The 15,227-nt window shown below is 47.2% G+C and overlaps 1 protein-coding gene across 2 annotated transcripts in view; it reads left to right on the top strand.

The window, feature by feature from the left end:
• The first annotated feature begins 5,244 nt into the window (after positions 1-5,244).
• The window catches only part of ADAMTS18 (ADAM metallopeptidase with thrombospondin type 1 motif 18), a 119,150-nt gene continuing 109,167 nt past the window's right edge, over positions 5,245-15,227 (top strand). Inside the window, exons 1-3 of one of the 2 annotated variants that reach the window (XM_036909322.2) lie at positions 5,245-5,717; positions 5,811-5,895; positions 8,856-9,172. In XM_036909322.2, the coding sequence (XP_036765217.2) occupies positions 5,628-5,717; positions 5,811-5,895; positions 8,856-9,172 (492 nt within the window). In that variant the 5' untranslated portion in view covers positions 5,245-5,627. Of the gene's footprint in view, positions 5,718-5,810; positions 5,896-8,855; positions 9,173-15,227 lie in introns of those variants that run through there. The other variant, XM_057492986.1, reaches the window with a different exon arrangement.

Raw genomic sequence — 15,227 nt, 5'->3', positions numbered from 1 at the left:
TTTGGACAGGTCTAAATAAATCATGGATTCAACCAGAAGAAGGGAGATGGAAATGTTTTGAAGATAAATTACCCTCTCCCACCCAAAATCTAATCAAGCAAACAACAAAACCTTCCACTCATCATCACTCCAGCAAAGAGTCAGTCCCAGGCCTGTCCTCTGGTCTTTCTATTTTACTCTGCTTTCCTCCAGTGAGGCAAAGGCATCCCAGAAGCCTTGAGTCCTAATGACTAGGAAGCAGTGCTAGCATTCAAGTGGAGATGTAAGCGCAGTGGGCCATAGTTACTGGTTTGTCATATATTAGTTACATCAGAAACACCTAGGTGTTGGTTAAAAGACAGATGTCTGGGCCTCAACGCAGACCCACTTAACTGGAATATTCATCAGGATGCCCAAGAATGTAGCTCTCACGACTTCCCAGGTGATTTTGATTGGCAGCAGCAGTTCCCCATCCTAGCTGTCCCAGGCTGGCTGGGTAGAGACGTGAGTTTGGGAATCAATGGGGCAGGGGAGAGTGAAGAGAGAATGCTTCACATAGACAGAAGGTGCTCCCCTTTCTTAGGCAGCCTGATATTTTCCAGGGCTATTGCGAAGCCTATATTCCACTCTTCCACGGTGCAGATTGCTCAGAACTTGGCCTTGAGTTCATTTGTGGAAATAAGTAGTCTAGTTATAATACTGCCTCCTCAGCCTCAGGCAAACAAACTACTGTTAATAGTAGGGCTTGGGAAGGGACTAAAAATAGAACAGGGAAGCAGCCCGTGGAAGCAGAACCTGACCAAGAGAGGGAAGCCGAGAGGAGTGGAGGAAACACGCAGGTTGTAAAGTGAAGAAATCAAGGTCAGCGTCCTAAGAAATGCTGTGAGAGACTGTAATGCAGAGACGGAGACCAGCTGATGCTTCCTAAATTGTTTGATGACGGTCGATTTACAAAGCTAGTTGTTAAGCGCTGTAAGGTTCTTCTTCCTGTATTGTCACTAACAAAAAACAAAGGTTGCATGTCACTTGTTTGAATTTCACTCTTTATTGTGTGTGCTCAACACCTCTGCCTTCTGTGGCTGTCTCTGGAGGAGAGAGAAGTCCCGCTCGGCTGCTGTCACCTCCCACCTCTTCCTCCCCTCCCCGCTGTCCCCGGGACCCTGTCGCTGCCTGTCGCTGGTTTCTGAGACACTGGCTAGAGGGCAGCCCTTCCCTCTCAGGGCTTTAAGGAGGTAAATTTATTTCCATTTCTGTGTTTCGTGTTTGTCTACTCTGTGGAAATAAGTAAAGCCTCGTGTCTTGTTTCTCTTTCACCCTGTTCTGGGGTTGGACGCACGGCTTTGGACGTTTTTCTGAGATTTTGGACGTATAAAAACTTTCTACAGAAAACTGTCAGGAATCTGAAATAAAAACCAACAAACTATTCCATGTAGCTTTAAAACACCAGAGGTGGGGCAGTGTCCCTCTGCTCTCCGTGCAGAAAGGAGGGGAGAAAACGAGGGGTCAGGTATAGCACAGAAAGCCAGCCATGGTGGGAGGGGGTTTAACGTGTCCTTTTTTCCATGGAAGAGATGCTTGTATCTTCCCAGAGCCCAGACCAAGAGGAAAGTGAATAAGAGGAACTGCCATTTTTTTCTTCTGCACCGGCCAGGCGGAAGTACGTGACTTACTGCATATTATTTTGAAAAAAAGGTTAAACTTATGTCAGTGTAAAAAAGAAGAAAAGCCAACCGCTGGAATTGTACCACTGATTTTAAAGCAGGAAAAAGGGGAAAGCATATAAACAGTTTCGAGTCAAACCGTGTGATCCATCTCAAAACTTCCCACCATTTCCTTCCTTCCTTCTCTTTCTTTCTCTCTTCCTTGTTGCAAATGTTTGCTGAATACTCACCCTGGGCCAGGTTCTGGGCTGTGTTTGAGGAAATAGGACAGACACATCAGGGACTGTTTTTTCCTTTTTCTTTTTCCCATTGGTTTAGGCAACGGACTGCATGTTTGCAATCCTTCCCAAAATTCATATGTTGGAACATAATCCCCAAGGTGATGGTATTAGGAAGCCTTTGGGAGGTGATCAGAGAATGAGAGCTGAGCCCTCATGAATGGGATTAGTGCCCTTGTAAAAGAGATGTCAGAGAGCTCCTTTGTCCTTTCACCTGGTGAGGATACAGCAAAAAGAAGGTCCTCTGGGAGCCAGGAAGCAGAGCTCACCAGCCCCTGAATCTGCCAAAGCATGGACCTTGAACTTCCCAGACTCCAGAGCTGTCAGCAGTAAAGTTCTGTTGTTTATATGCCACCCATGCTGTGGTATTTTGTTATTGCAGCCCAAAAGGATTGAGGCAAATTACTATGAAGTTTCAATATCCATGATAGTGTCTTAGATTTATAGTTTTTAAATCAATTAAGAGTTATGTTTCCAAGTAATTTGGAAGCCCATGCTACTTTGCAATTCACAACTGAAAAGCTGGACCGTGTGCTCCTGACTTTGTCACCATCTAGAGGCAATTTATACATATTGCAGGGACAGTTACTGGAATATTGAATGTATGATACTATCCCACAAGTTACGGCTTTGCAGCGTTTGTGTATTAGCCCTACAGAAGAAATTAGACCCCGCCATGTGCAAATGAACGGAATTGGAAGTTTTGATCTCCAGTATGTGAGAAATGGTTTTGGGTCTGTACCCACATGGAGAGCTGGGATCTACAGAGTGCAGAGGTTTACTGGGATACAGGAGAAGAGCAGGAAAACCAGTGGGGAATGGGCCACTTACGTGAGGCTTCAGAGGAGGCCTCCAGTCCCCCAAAGGGCAGGTACTCAACAAACATTTGTCCAGGAGGCTGTGAGGCTCCAGGATGATGGAGAAAAATGGCACAGAATATTATTTATCCAGGTTCTCAGTTATGGAGGTGCTAGCGGCCTCTAGTGGGTGGAGCCCAGACATGCTGCCTAACAGCTTGAAATGCAGATGATAGCCCCTGTCTCAGTTACCCAGTCCCAAATGTCAGAGGGCCTGAGGTTGAGAAATGCCACTGTCTGGCCTAGAGCATAGGTACGAGTCCCTGAGACTCTTGCCCTGACACGATGAATAACCTCTATTACTGGCTGCAAAAGAGGGAGACCAAACAGGTGTGGATGAGTCCGTGCACAGGTATCTCAATGGAGAGATGCCAGTGAGGGACGTGGCTATCGTCAGCAGAGTATGAACAAACCACTTGCCCTTCCGGTCTCTTGCAGCACTGATGTGATGACCGATTCACAGCGCTGCTCCTCCCCATCTTTTTGGATCCAGCCTGGTGCTTGGCCATACCTCTTGGAGCACCATTTTTACTATGAGTCCTTCATGTCCAGTTCCCTTTAGCATCTGGTTCTTCACTGAGATCTCGTAAAGTACTTCAGTCACCTGGGTTGTAATCATCCACAAACACTTGCTACAAATGCATATTTGGGTCCAACACCAAATCTACTAACTTGGAATTCCCATGGCTCATGGCCCAGGAATCTGCATTGAAGCCAGCATCCCAGGTAATTTTAATGCTCATTTAAGTTTGACATAGGATGGATGAAGTAACAGAAATACAGGGCATCATTTGGTCTTCTAAAGCCCACTTATAAAGTGCTCAGAAAACATACTTAATTCTTTTGATGTATTGTATTTATTCCTATTTTCCAGATCCTAAAATGGAGGCCACAAGAGCTTAAACAGATTACGTAGGGAAACTCAAGTGATTTGTTGAACAGGGGTTTCCTTACAGTGAGGCCTTTCCAAAAAGCTTTTCCGTTCGCAAACATTTTCCCTGGGCAAACATTGTGTTAGCTGCTCTGCTTATACGGAAGAGGCCGTGGGGGTGGGGAAGAGTCGGGGTGGGCGGGTGGGGGCGGGGGTTACCTCTTCACTGCTGCGTCAGTGACCCAGTCCAGGCATGCTGAGCTCCCCTTCTTCTAAGATGTGACATGGGCCTCGTCGGAACCACACTGGTACCCTGAGGACCAGAGCAGGCTTGGCATCCACCACCCTTGCCACCAGCCTGGTCCAAGACGACATCGTAGCTCACTGTGATTTTAGCAACGGATTCCTTCCTTGTCTGGCTCTGGCTGTGCCTCAGCCCCACCAAGCCACATCCCCACGTGACCGCATCGTCTTTGGAGCCAGTGTTGCCTCCTGCGCAAGTTCATCTTAAAAGGTAACGGATTCCTAGGAGCTGGGGCCCGCCTGCAAGGTCCTGTCGACCTGGCCGTCTGCTCTCTGCTCCCCCTCTAGCCTGTAACCCTTCCGTCAAGGCAAACACTTGTCCTACGTGCAGACCCTCACTTAGGCTATGCTCTTTTCTTGTAAAACTGACGCACTCTCTTTGCTCTTATTTGCAATGTCAGCTCTAAAGAAACATCATAGTTTACACACACACTCTTGTTCACCCACCCGCTCTCACCTCCCAGATTAGATTGGGCTCTTATGCTATCTACTTCAGTGCCTGTTCTTTTCCTTTAAGTGATGTGATTGCGATTATTTTGGTTCTGGTACTGTTTAGTTATCCAGTTCTTTCCCACCGGCCTGTGAGGAGAGTACCTGTTGATCATCCCTGCAAACAGTAGGACTCAGACCAAATGCACCAAGTGAACGAATGAACAGGCACGCCGCGAGTGGGATGCACGTTCCTGGTGAGGGCAGCACGGTTACGGCCCATGTCTGCAGGTCGTGTTTGGGGCCAGCGTTCAGGCATCATCAGGCGGAGGGGACAGAAAGGGCCTGGAGAAGAAGAGGCTTGTGCACTGCCGGCGAAGTCACAAAGCTCGGGTCCCAGCCCTCCCTGCGGCCGGAGATTTGCGAGCTCTACGCGGGCATTACTCTTTGGGGAGCTCGGCTACCTCGAGCCCGGCAGAGCCCAGTTTCTTGTCTTCATCAAGGGGTTAATGATTCCCACCATTCGAAGATAGGGCCCGAGGTAAAGGAGCTAAAGCCGCGAGAGCACCTGGCGCTGTGGAGGTGTTGGGAACGCTACATACCTCGGCTGTCTCGCCGGGCGACTCGCAGAGGAGAAGGCTGCGCAGGCAGCGAGCGAGGGCGCGCCCCTTACCTGGGGCCCCCGCCCCTTCCCAGCTCGGCCCCCGCTGCGCTTAAATCACGTTTCCCAAGTCTGACCCGGGCGCCCCCCCGCCCCTCCCCCGGCCCCTCCCCCGGCGCGGGAGCCGGGACTCCCACGCCCTGCACCAGCCCGGGGGCTCGGCCGGGCCCGGAGCCGCGGGTCGCCAATCACCGAGCGGAGGAGAGGCGGGCGCTCGCGCGGCGCGCCGGGGAGCCAGCTGGCGCGGCGGCCCCGGAGCCGCAGACGCGCGCCCGGCCGCCGACGGCCGCGCACACTGGCGGGCGACGGCGGGCAGGCAGGGACAGAGCCCCCGGCCCCGTGCGCTCCGAGGCGCGCAGCCCCGGCCCGGGGAGCCCCCGCTCCCCGCGGGGAGCCGCAGGCGGCAGCTCGCAGGCCGGCGCCCCGCAGAAGGGAGGGCGCGAGGGCGGCCGGAGGCGGGGAGGCCGGCGCGCCCGGCCCGCGATGTGAGCGGCGGCGGCTCCCACCTGGCGCCGCACCTGGAGCGCCGCGCTCCGGGGCGGCGGGGAGAATGCGCGCCTCCCGAAGCCGCCGCACCCGCCCCTGACTATGGAGTGCGCCCTCCTGCTCGCCTGCGCCCTTCCCGTCGCCCGCCCGGGCCCGCCGTGGGGTCCGGCGGGGCTGGGGCGCGTGGCCAAGGCAGGTGCCCGCCGCGGGCGCGCCGAGAGCGGGTGGCAGGGGCGCCAGCCCCGCAGCGCCCCATCACTCGCGATGTCACCTTTTCTCTTGCAGGCGCTCCAACTGTGCTGCCTCTGCTGCGCGTCGGTCGCCGCAGCCTTAGCCAGTGACAGCAGCGGCGGCCGCGGATTAAACGTTGGTTCGTATTACTCCCCACCCCCCACAGGGTCTCCCCAGGCACTTTGTCCCCTCCTAACGTCCTAGGACAGGAATGGTAGCAAAGCGCACCTAAAAAGCCCCCTAACCTGGCAGGTGTGCGTGTGTCCTGGAAAGGGTTCCAGCTTGTGGGGGGTGGGGGCGACGGCGGCGAGGACTCTGAACTTACCTAAACATTCGAAGCCTCAAGATGCAAGTCACATAAGTGAGAAAACAATACCTCGTTCATAGATGGCTTGTTTAAATTTTTAACAAGAAAATCTTTCCTTACTATGGTGAGACATTCCGTAGGCAGTGAATAACTAAAAGGCACCTTCCTCATTTCCCTGGTCTCTGGGAAAACCCGCGGGAACTAATTCTTGGTGGGGAATGAAAGAATGTGAGCCCCTTCCTCCCCACCCTCCTCTCCATTCGTGTTCCTTTTCTGACTTTTGTCCCTCTTTTTCTTGCCCTTGTGTTTAGGACCCCCAGAGACCACTTTTAGAAGAGAGCAGGTAGCTTGGGGTCTCTGGGGCTTTTTTTTTTTTTTTTATCTTTTATGCGGTTCCCCAGCCGCAAACCTCCAGAATAGCCTTCACTTCTGTCATTTATTAACTTCTTGATGGTGCCCAGAAGGAAAATCCTTGTCGCCACTGCTGCCACCAGCTACAGGAAAGCAGCTGATCCCCGCTCCAGGGTGCTCCCTGATGCTAGACAGCAGGACCTTGATGTCCCACTAGGATTCTGTAATTTTTAGTCTCACCAGGTTATCTCCACGTGTCAGGAGACAAGGGATCCTTTGGGGTGGGAGGGGGGGGACATATAAGGGCAGTGTCATGGAGAAGGGCTGTGTCAGGGTGTGGGTGAGTGAGGGGACAGGAAGAGAGCCAGGAATTTGCTCTGGAGAAATTCACCTTTTGTCCAGCCAGAGAGGCTGGCTACCATTTCTAAAACAACCCCTCATTGTTCCATCAGGGTCAGATGGCTGGAGGTCCCCTCTGGTCCAGCCACCACCTGTAAGGACCTCATCTTTAGTCAGACCCTGAGCTGATTGATCAGATCACTCTCTACAGGGGGCTCTGACTGCCCCCTCTTGCACTCTTCCATCAAGGACTGAATATACCGTCAGGCTGCTCATTCTCTCCCTGGAAGCAAACCAGTAGCAGGTGTCTGGCGTGAGGTGGGTGGGTGGGGGGCTTTGAGGGCTCAGTCCATGGAAGACTGGCTGGAAAAGGCTCCCGCGTGGCCTCCCAACTAAGAGCAGACAGTTTCAGATGGGTTTGGACAAGGAGGTAAGAACTTACTGTAGAGACCATCTGAAGTGTGTCCCAGGGATACTTTCCACAGTTAGGTTTTAGTATGGTGGAGAGAGGAGGTGGCTTTTTGCTAAGAAAAAGCCACACTTAATCAAGAGCCACATACCGGTAAAAGCAGGATACTAGAAATTTTTGAAAGAGAAAGAGTGTGTATCCTCAGCTTTTTAAGGTTAAAAGAGAAGAACTTTTCTCCCAATTGTTTTATATGAATGTCAACTAGGTAGGATTTCTAATTAAAGGAGAGAAATGGGAGAGGCGTGTCACAGAGACCACTGAAGGCGCAGAACTGCTCAGGCAGTTAAATGTCACAGATGGTTCATATACAGAGGAAAACAGTTGAAAATTATTGTCATATTGGGATTTTTCTTGTCCTTTTTATTTCTTTGCAAATATAAGCCCAATTATAATATCACTCCTTGATCCCTGCTAGCTGCAGCGCTTCTGTTCATGCCTGAGTTTTTTTCGTTGTTGCTTTTGGGTTGTTGACTCTTTTGAGAAAAGGGAGATTCCTCTTTCTTTTTCTCCTCCAGCAGCCAAGGGACGCAAGTGACTCAAACATGCCTCTTAGTTCTTTGAAATCTTTCTAGACACTTTCCAAATTAGTTTCCCATTCTGTGCCTAGAAAGTGGAAACGCAGAGTGCGTTTGAATCCGCAGAGGGCATATTCCAAATCACTTTTTGGGATGATGCTTTTCAGTTTCAATGTTTTGTGATAGAAAGCAGTGTGCTGGCTTCATTTTTCCAGCAGCAGATCCTTTTTTAGCTCCTCCTCTTTAGAACAAACTGCAATTAGTGCTGCTCTAGGGAGCAATAGTGAAGGTATTTTTAAACATGCCTTTCCAGGTGTCCCCCGATCTGACACTCCCCTGCTAACATGTCTGAGCAATTTTAAACAGCAGACTGTATAGGACAGCTCTGACGATTTTGAGGCATTGTTATGCATTGACTCCATCTTACGCTTACGATTAAATGGGGTTGCCCCTGTGAACGCTCCCAGCAAAATGTTCAGTGATACAAGCGCTGACGTTTTATTGTCATGCATAATTCATATTGGAAATATGAAACTGACATTACTTGTTCATTGTCTGAGGTATCATCTCAAGTTACTCAGCACTGTGAGTTATCATTTGATAATTTAAACTCTGTGAGTTTACTCAGCACTGTGAGTTATCATTTGATAATTTAAACTCTGCCAAAAAAAAAAGAAACACTCCCCATTCAGTTTAAACACAAAGATGTTAATCTTCTTGAAAAATATGTTCATTTCTTTACTTTTGTGGCTTTCTGCTTCTTAATTTTTGTCTCCAAAAGTCAGTGTTTATGTATGGATGGCTCTATGACTAATACACAAAAAGTCTGTCTCTCTCTCCAAACCATGAGAGTTGTGGCTTTTTCCACAAACATTCTTGACTGTCCTCAAGATTGTGCTTGACTTCCCATTTTTGCAGGAATTACTGCGGCAGTGCTAATCACTAAGCCCACAGGGTTCTCATCTTCCTGAGCTGCTCTGAATTATATTCAGTTCAGGTGCATAGCAATAGGAGGAAAGATATTTTTGAGCCATGCATCACTCTGTGCCAGCCTGTTGGAAAGTGACCCTTCGGCATTGTGGCTCTAGGTGCTGACAGCTAAACCTTTCCCATTACAGATTATGTCTTTGTCACGCCGGTAGAAGTGGACTCCAGTGGGTCATATATTTCACACGACATTTTGCACAACGGCAGGAAAAAGCGATCTGCGCAGAGTGCCAGGAGCTCCCTGCATTACCAGTTTTCAGCATTTGGACAGGAACTACATTTAGAACTTAAGCCCTCGGCGATTTTGAGCAGTCACTTTATTGTCCAGGTACTTGGAAAAGATGGTGCTTCAGAGACTCGGGAGCCCCCCGTGCAGCGATGTTTCTATCAGGGATTTATCAGAAATGACAGCTCCTCCTCTGTTGCCGTGTCTAAGTGTGCTGGCTTGGTAAGTACCCCACGCTCTGAGCTGGCTCCTTCTTTCTTGTGTTTCATATAACTTGAATGAACAGATGTCTGCAATATTAAGTGTTCTTCCAGCCAGCTCTCAACACATTCATCCTGTCAGCTTTGACACTTCTAATATTCTCAATTGAATTAATCTAATCTGCTCCCAGAAAAAGAAAATATAATAGAACTTTAATTACCATTTAGAACATTCTTTTGATGTTGAAGGGTCTGGGCCTCTTCATTCTCCATGTTTGAGATGATCCCCAAGGAAATTACTTTGATGGATGCCATTCGCTTTGTAAAGTCTTGAGAGACCAGGCATTATATAAATCTAACAAGCTGCATGCCTCTACATTGCTTTGAAATGGAAAAACTGTATTTCAATGCAAAATTGCATTCAGCAGCCCTGTTAAGCCCAACGTTGGTTGTAGAAGGGAGGCTTTTTGTCTTCTTTTAATCTGTTCTTGTTGTCCTGCTCACATAAGACATCCTTTTAGAGTGTGGTATGGGGTGTTTGAGGGCTGGCAGGATTAAGTGTGGCATCCAGGGAGACAGATCATTTAAACGAATTTGGGTCGTGTTATTTCCTCTCTGTGTTCTCAACTGTTGGGCTCCAGGCCAAGAATATTGGTGTACATGATAATTGCCTCAGGATTCAATCAGACGTATGGGGCAGTAAATAATGTTTTGGGTTTGTGATGCAATGGAGAAGGGTCTTGAACTGCAAGAAGACTTTGTGTTGAGACCTACAGTGGTCGTGGTCCAGCAGGGCTGATAGAAGGAAAATGTGAAAAAGCCCATTGGGGATGGAGTTAGTAATGTACATGGTATGCTATGACCCAGAGCAAGAGGGGGTGGCTTAGCTGCAGGAGAATGAGGACTCCCATGTTCTTTGTCATTATTTTACTGCTTTTTAATACCATGACTTCAACTTTAGCTAAAATCTTTCATTGCAGCTAGAGTTATGATATTTTTGCATACTCTTTATAATGAAGCAAAGATTTAAGAATTTCCAACTAAATTTGATCCATTCAAATGATCAGTATGGCTCACTAATGACTTAAATAGAGCACGGTTTGACACACATACATGCATGCACAGGCACGATTATGTCTTGTTTGGTTTTGTTTGGTTGTGATGAGTCTCCTGCTCTTCATGGGCATTCTCCTGTATGTCTCCCTCTCCCTGGTCTATTCCAGTATCGTAACATCTTCAGAAGGGGTTTAGGCATCCCACCATAATGGCTGCAACTCTTCTGTTCCAGCCAAACAAGTGGCTAAGAGCAGCCTGTCCTGGGCGACTCTCACACTGGCACTTACTAGTAGGACCTCGGGAGAGTTATTAACTTCCACGTCTTAGTGTCTTCATCTCTAACACGGGAAATAGAAGAGGGTTTCATCACAGCCCTGTGGGGATTAAGTGACTGCTTACATGGAAATTGCCACAGCTGCTCCAGGCAGGGAATAATTGCCCTCAAGTTGCCCTAGTTCCAGCCCATCTAGCCGCCTCTTACTCAGATCCCTCAGGATTCCCCTCTCTGTGGGTGGTAGGAAATCCGATCACTTGTCTCATATTAATAGATGTCGGCTTATTTCTCCTAAGGAGGAGATTCACTTTCGAACAAGTAGCCAATGGTCACTTAACACATAAGAACGAGGCGAGTTAAAAATGTCCGTCTTTGTGATGGACATGGAAGAAATAATCAACAGCCCCATCTGCACACATCAGTGTGTAAGGCTCGTGTAAATTGGACTCATTAAACTCATTGTCTGTCCTACCGTGCAAACCAGTTACATATACTTAGTTAATTAACTTCACTTCTCCAGACATCAGTTTCCTCTCCTGAAACATGTAAAATGATTTCTAAGGCCACTGGTCATTTCTGGGCATCTGACTTTGATTATCCCGTTTGTTGACCCTGGCAGGGCCCACTTGGTATGCAGTAAGGAGAGAACCAGGCTATTCCCCTGGCATTACCCACCTCCCAGTGGCCCTGCCAAACAGCTGCAAAACACAAACATGCCCACACTCAATGAAACAATAAGAAGAAAACATGAAAGAGGACAGAACTACAACTGAGAAGCTGAGACACTGCTCTGTAGTAATTTCTGTAACCTCATGAAGTATAGTGAATATACGGAAAAGTACAAAACTTGTATACAGAAAAATGAAAAAAACATAAGTATGGAGCCCATGAATTTTCACAAAGTTCACACCCATGTAACCACCAACCAGATCAAACAAGACATTTCCAGTGTCCCAGAGGACCCCCTCTAGGCCTTTCCTTGTCAATATCCACCAGAGATAACCACCATCTTCACTTGTAACATAGCTTTTTTGTAACATAATTTTGCCTGTTTTATTATTTTAGATAAGTAGAATCATGCGGTATTCCTCTGTGTGAATACTTAACAATGTCTCCGTTTAGATGTCCGTAGATACTCAGAGTGTTCCCATTTGGGGGCTGTTATTATGAAGAGTACTGCCAAACATCCTTGCATGTACCTTTGGTGAATTTATGGACACGTTCTGTTGGAAACATACCTAAAAATGAAGTCACTGGGTATAGGGTAAATGTATGGTCAGCTTTAGGAGATTCTGCCAGGCAGCTTTTCAAAGTGGTTTGTACCAATTTACACTGCCATCAGTGGACTATGAGAGTTCCAGTTGCTCCATGTCCTCACCAACGCTTGGCCATTGTCTGTCTTTTCCATTTTAGCCACTCTGATTGATGGGTATGAAGTGATACCCCATTGGGGGTTTAGTTCGTATTGTCCTGATGGTTGTTGAAGTACAGTTTCTTATGCTTATCAGCCATTTGAATGCCCTCTTTTTGTGATCTATGTATATCATGTGGGCAAGAAATAGTACATGTGTTTTCAGCCTACATTGTGGTATTTTTTTCCTGTCTCTGTGAATTACTGAGCAAAAACACTGTTTGCCAACTTGACCTCATTGTTATTATAGCTGTGAGTCTCTAACAATGCATTGATCTGCTTATGAAACACTATTGAATAGTCATAGTAAGCACTGTGAGATCACTTGGGATACCCCATTGAGGGGGAACACTTTGCCAGGCACATGAGAAATGATGATGGAGAGACATAGTCATGTCAGGATAGAGAACTTCTTCATCCCACAAGCCACCCGGACCCCATAGACATTGCCCAGCTTCTTTGGCCAAATAAGGGGTTTGTACCTTCTCTAAGGTTAATTAGCAACCACTGGAATGGATTCAGAATAGTGGATGACTCAAGGGTTCAGGAGAGAGACAAGCTTCTCATCAAAGTAAACATGCTAAAAAAGATGAACAAGTCTTCCTCCATTAAACCAGAAACTGACATGAGATGCATAAAACTGATAGATGAAGCCTCTTCCAGGTGAAGTCTCTAAACGGGTGTTTCTCCAGCAGTCGATCTGAATGACTGACATGGGAATGCCTTTATAGGTTACAGCAACCTCCTAGTGTGCTGGCAGTGTGTATTAAGAAAAGTAATGTCACCTTTAAATAACAAAGTACCAATAGGAAAGCTAATCATTATCTTGCTTGCTAGGGAAACCCCAGGAAGAGGGTCAGAAAGGGTTATAATGAAATACATATGCACATGCATGCATACATATATACTCTAGCTAGGATTTCTCTGGCAGGGAATTACCCTCAATCATTCAGAATTAAGCTATGCTTAAAATATTTTCTTCAAATGCACCCCCCTTTTCCTCCAACTGACAGGTCTGTCTCTCTTTATTCAGGATTTGAGTAAGCAGTTACTTATTTGGAATAATTCATAAAACAGAAGATGCCAACTTCCCTGAGTGAGTCCTGCCTTGCATTATGTCTGGGGATGATGAGTTCTTAAAAATTGAATGCCTTTACACGGGAGCAAGTTCCGGCTCCCCACTGACGCCTATATGTGGCTGCCTTCCGCTCTGTGAAGGAATCTGGGTTTTCAGCCTTTATCCCAGATCTCAGGGTTGCAGATAAACCTAATCTAATCACTGTCTGCCATGCATGTCCTTTCTACCATATCCAACCTCTCCTTGACAACCGCAGTGATGAGAAGTCTTTACATCCAGGAAGCCTGAGTTATTGCTGGGGGCCTCTTCATCTTGAGCTATAATCTACTTTCTAATGACTGTATCCTGTAATTCTTAATTTTGTTTCCTGAGCTGATAGAACAAGCCTGTATCTTTCTTCCTTCGTAGTAGACCTAAAAAGCCTTCCTGCTCAAAGATGTTCCACCTTAGAGCTCTTTTTTGTTAGGATGGTGATTTTCAGAACGTGATCAGATGCATTGGCTTCCTTTGAGGTGCTGAAAAATTTGAATTTCTTTACCCACCACGGAAGGTCAGGGAGGCTGGGTCCAGCAATGTGTATTTTTTATTTTCCAAATGATTCTAATGCATACTAACCCTAGAGAACCATTGGATTAAGACATTGCACTCTGAGGCAAATTGTTTTACTAATTGCTGTTAGTTTGACAGATTGATCCCATTTCTGAAACTTGGTGGAAAAGTCATGTTTTAAGAACTGACTGGAAAGACACATTGACCATTCTTTCCTTCAACAATTGATGAGCTTCTGTTATATCAGGCACCATTCAGAGCACAGTGGATAAAGCTGCAAGCAAAACAGCTGTTGGACACTGGTTCATAGAATTTCATTCTAAGGGAGAAAATGGAGTGGTAAGTTTAGACCTAGAAATTGCTGTGTTATTTTGAACCAAGCCATGATTCAACAGAACCCTGGCACAAAGAGTTGATGGAGTATGGTTTTCAAAATAGGGGGAGCATAATCAAAGTAGTGCCAAGTGCCACCTTTTGGAGCTTTACCATGCACATTAGTATATTAACAATTTGGAATGTCCTACACTAAAGACCTTTGCTTAACTGTTTTAACCTGGAGTTCCCCTAACTTACTTGGTTACGGAAAACTTTTTTTTTTCTTCAAGGAGCTCATAGTGACAAGAATGTCATTAAAGCAATGATTCCCAGAAGAGATACTATAATCATCTTTACTGATTGCTAAGTGGTAAAAGATGCTCCAGAAATAAAAGGGTTTCATGACCATGTACGTGATTTCATGGCCATATAGTCCCATAAGGAAACTTTAGGTTTAATTGCGATTAAGCAAATGTCTTTTCTGTAATCCATTTCGTACCTTTGAAGGTGCTAATGTGCATTGTGAGGCTCCAAGAGGTGAACTTTTGATACAAACTTGACAGTCTCCCAACCCCGACCCTGCCACCACCTTTATAAGCCACACTTCCATCAACAGCTCATCCAGGATTCTGCGGTTCATCACAGAAGATCAATTCCTAGGTCTAAGATCACTGGCACTTTCCTGGTACCTAACAAATCTGATTACCATGGGTTTCTGTTGGGGAAATGCACCCTTTGCCTGAGAAACTCTAAACACCACGCTCCACTTACAATGTGAAAAGCAAGTGAAAAGGTGAACAGAAACTGTCGCCGTGCAGTGCTTCTGCCCGGATCTGTAGTGCTCAGACACTTAACCTCTGATGCATGGCCTCAGCGAGGGCCCGGCTGGTGAGAGGGATGGACGGCTGGGCTGTTCCTCTGGGCATCTCGTTTCCAGTCTCTGATTAGGATCCAGCCTCCCGCACTGGGTCAGGGGCTCAGAGTGGACATGATCACGGGGCCTGAGGGCCCACAATCCAGACCGTGCCAAGAGCCCTCCGCCTGCATTCCCAACGCGCTGACCAGTTCTGTCCCTTGGTTTTCCTTCGCTCCTGTTTTTTTTTTTGTCTCAGCCATTACACTCTCAGGGTCATTTCTCCTCCACGGCTGGCTGCCCTATTGTCCTCCTTGTATCTTTCCGAGTGGTGGCCTTTCTGGACTATGACTGCAGGGACTCATTCTCTGGCGATCCTGGGTCCCTACAAGGGGCTTTGGAAACAGTGGGTTGTAACAGGCTGTGGGGACGCTTTGATCTCCCCTCTTCAGAAGTATTTTATGACTCACAGGCTCAGCTGTTGTCTGTTGCTGGTCACTGCCTGCCCAGTGGGCTTTAGAGGCTGATTTCCATTCATAAA

This window comes from Manis pentadactyla, chromosome 15 (genome assembly GCF_030020395.1).
Source record: "Manis pentadactyla isolate mManPen7 chromosome 15, mManPen7.hap1, whole genome shotgun sequence".
In the NCBI taxonomy this organism is placed as follows: Eukaryota; Metazoa; Chordata; class Mammalia; order Pholidota; family Manidae; genus Manis; species Manis pentadactyla.
This window is presented reverse-complemented; position numbering and strand designations above follow the sequence as displayed.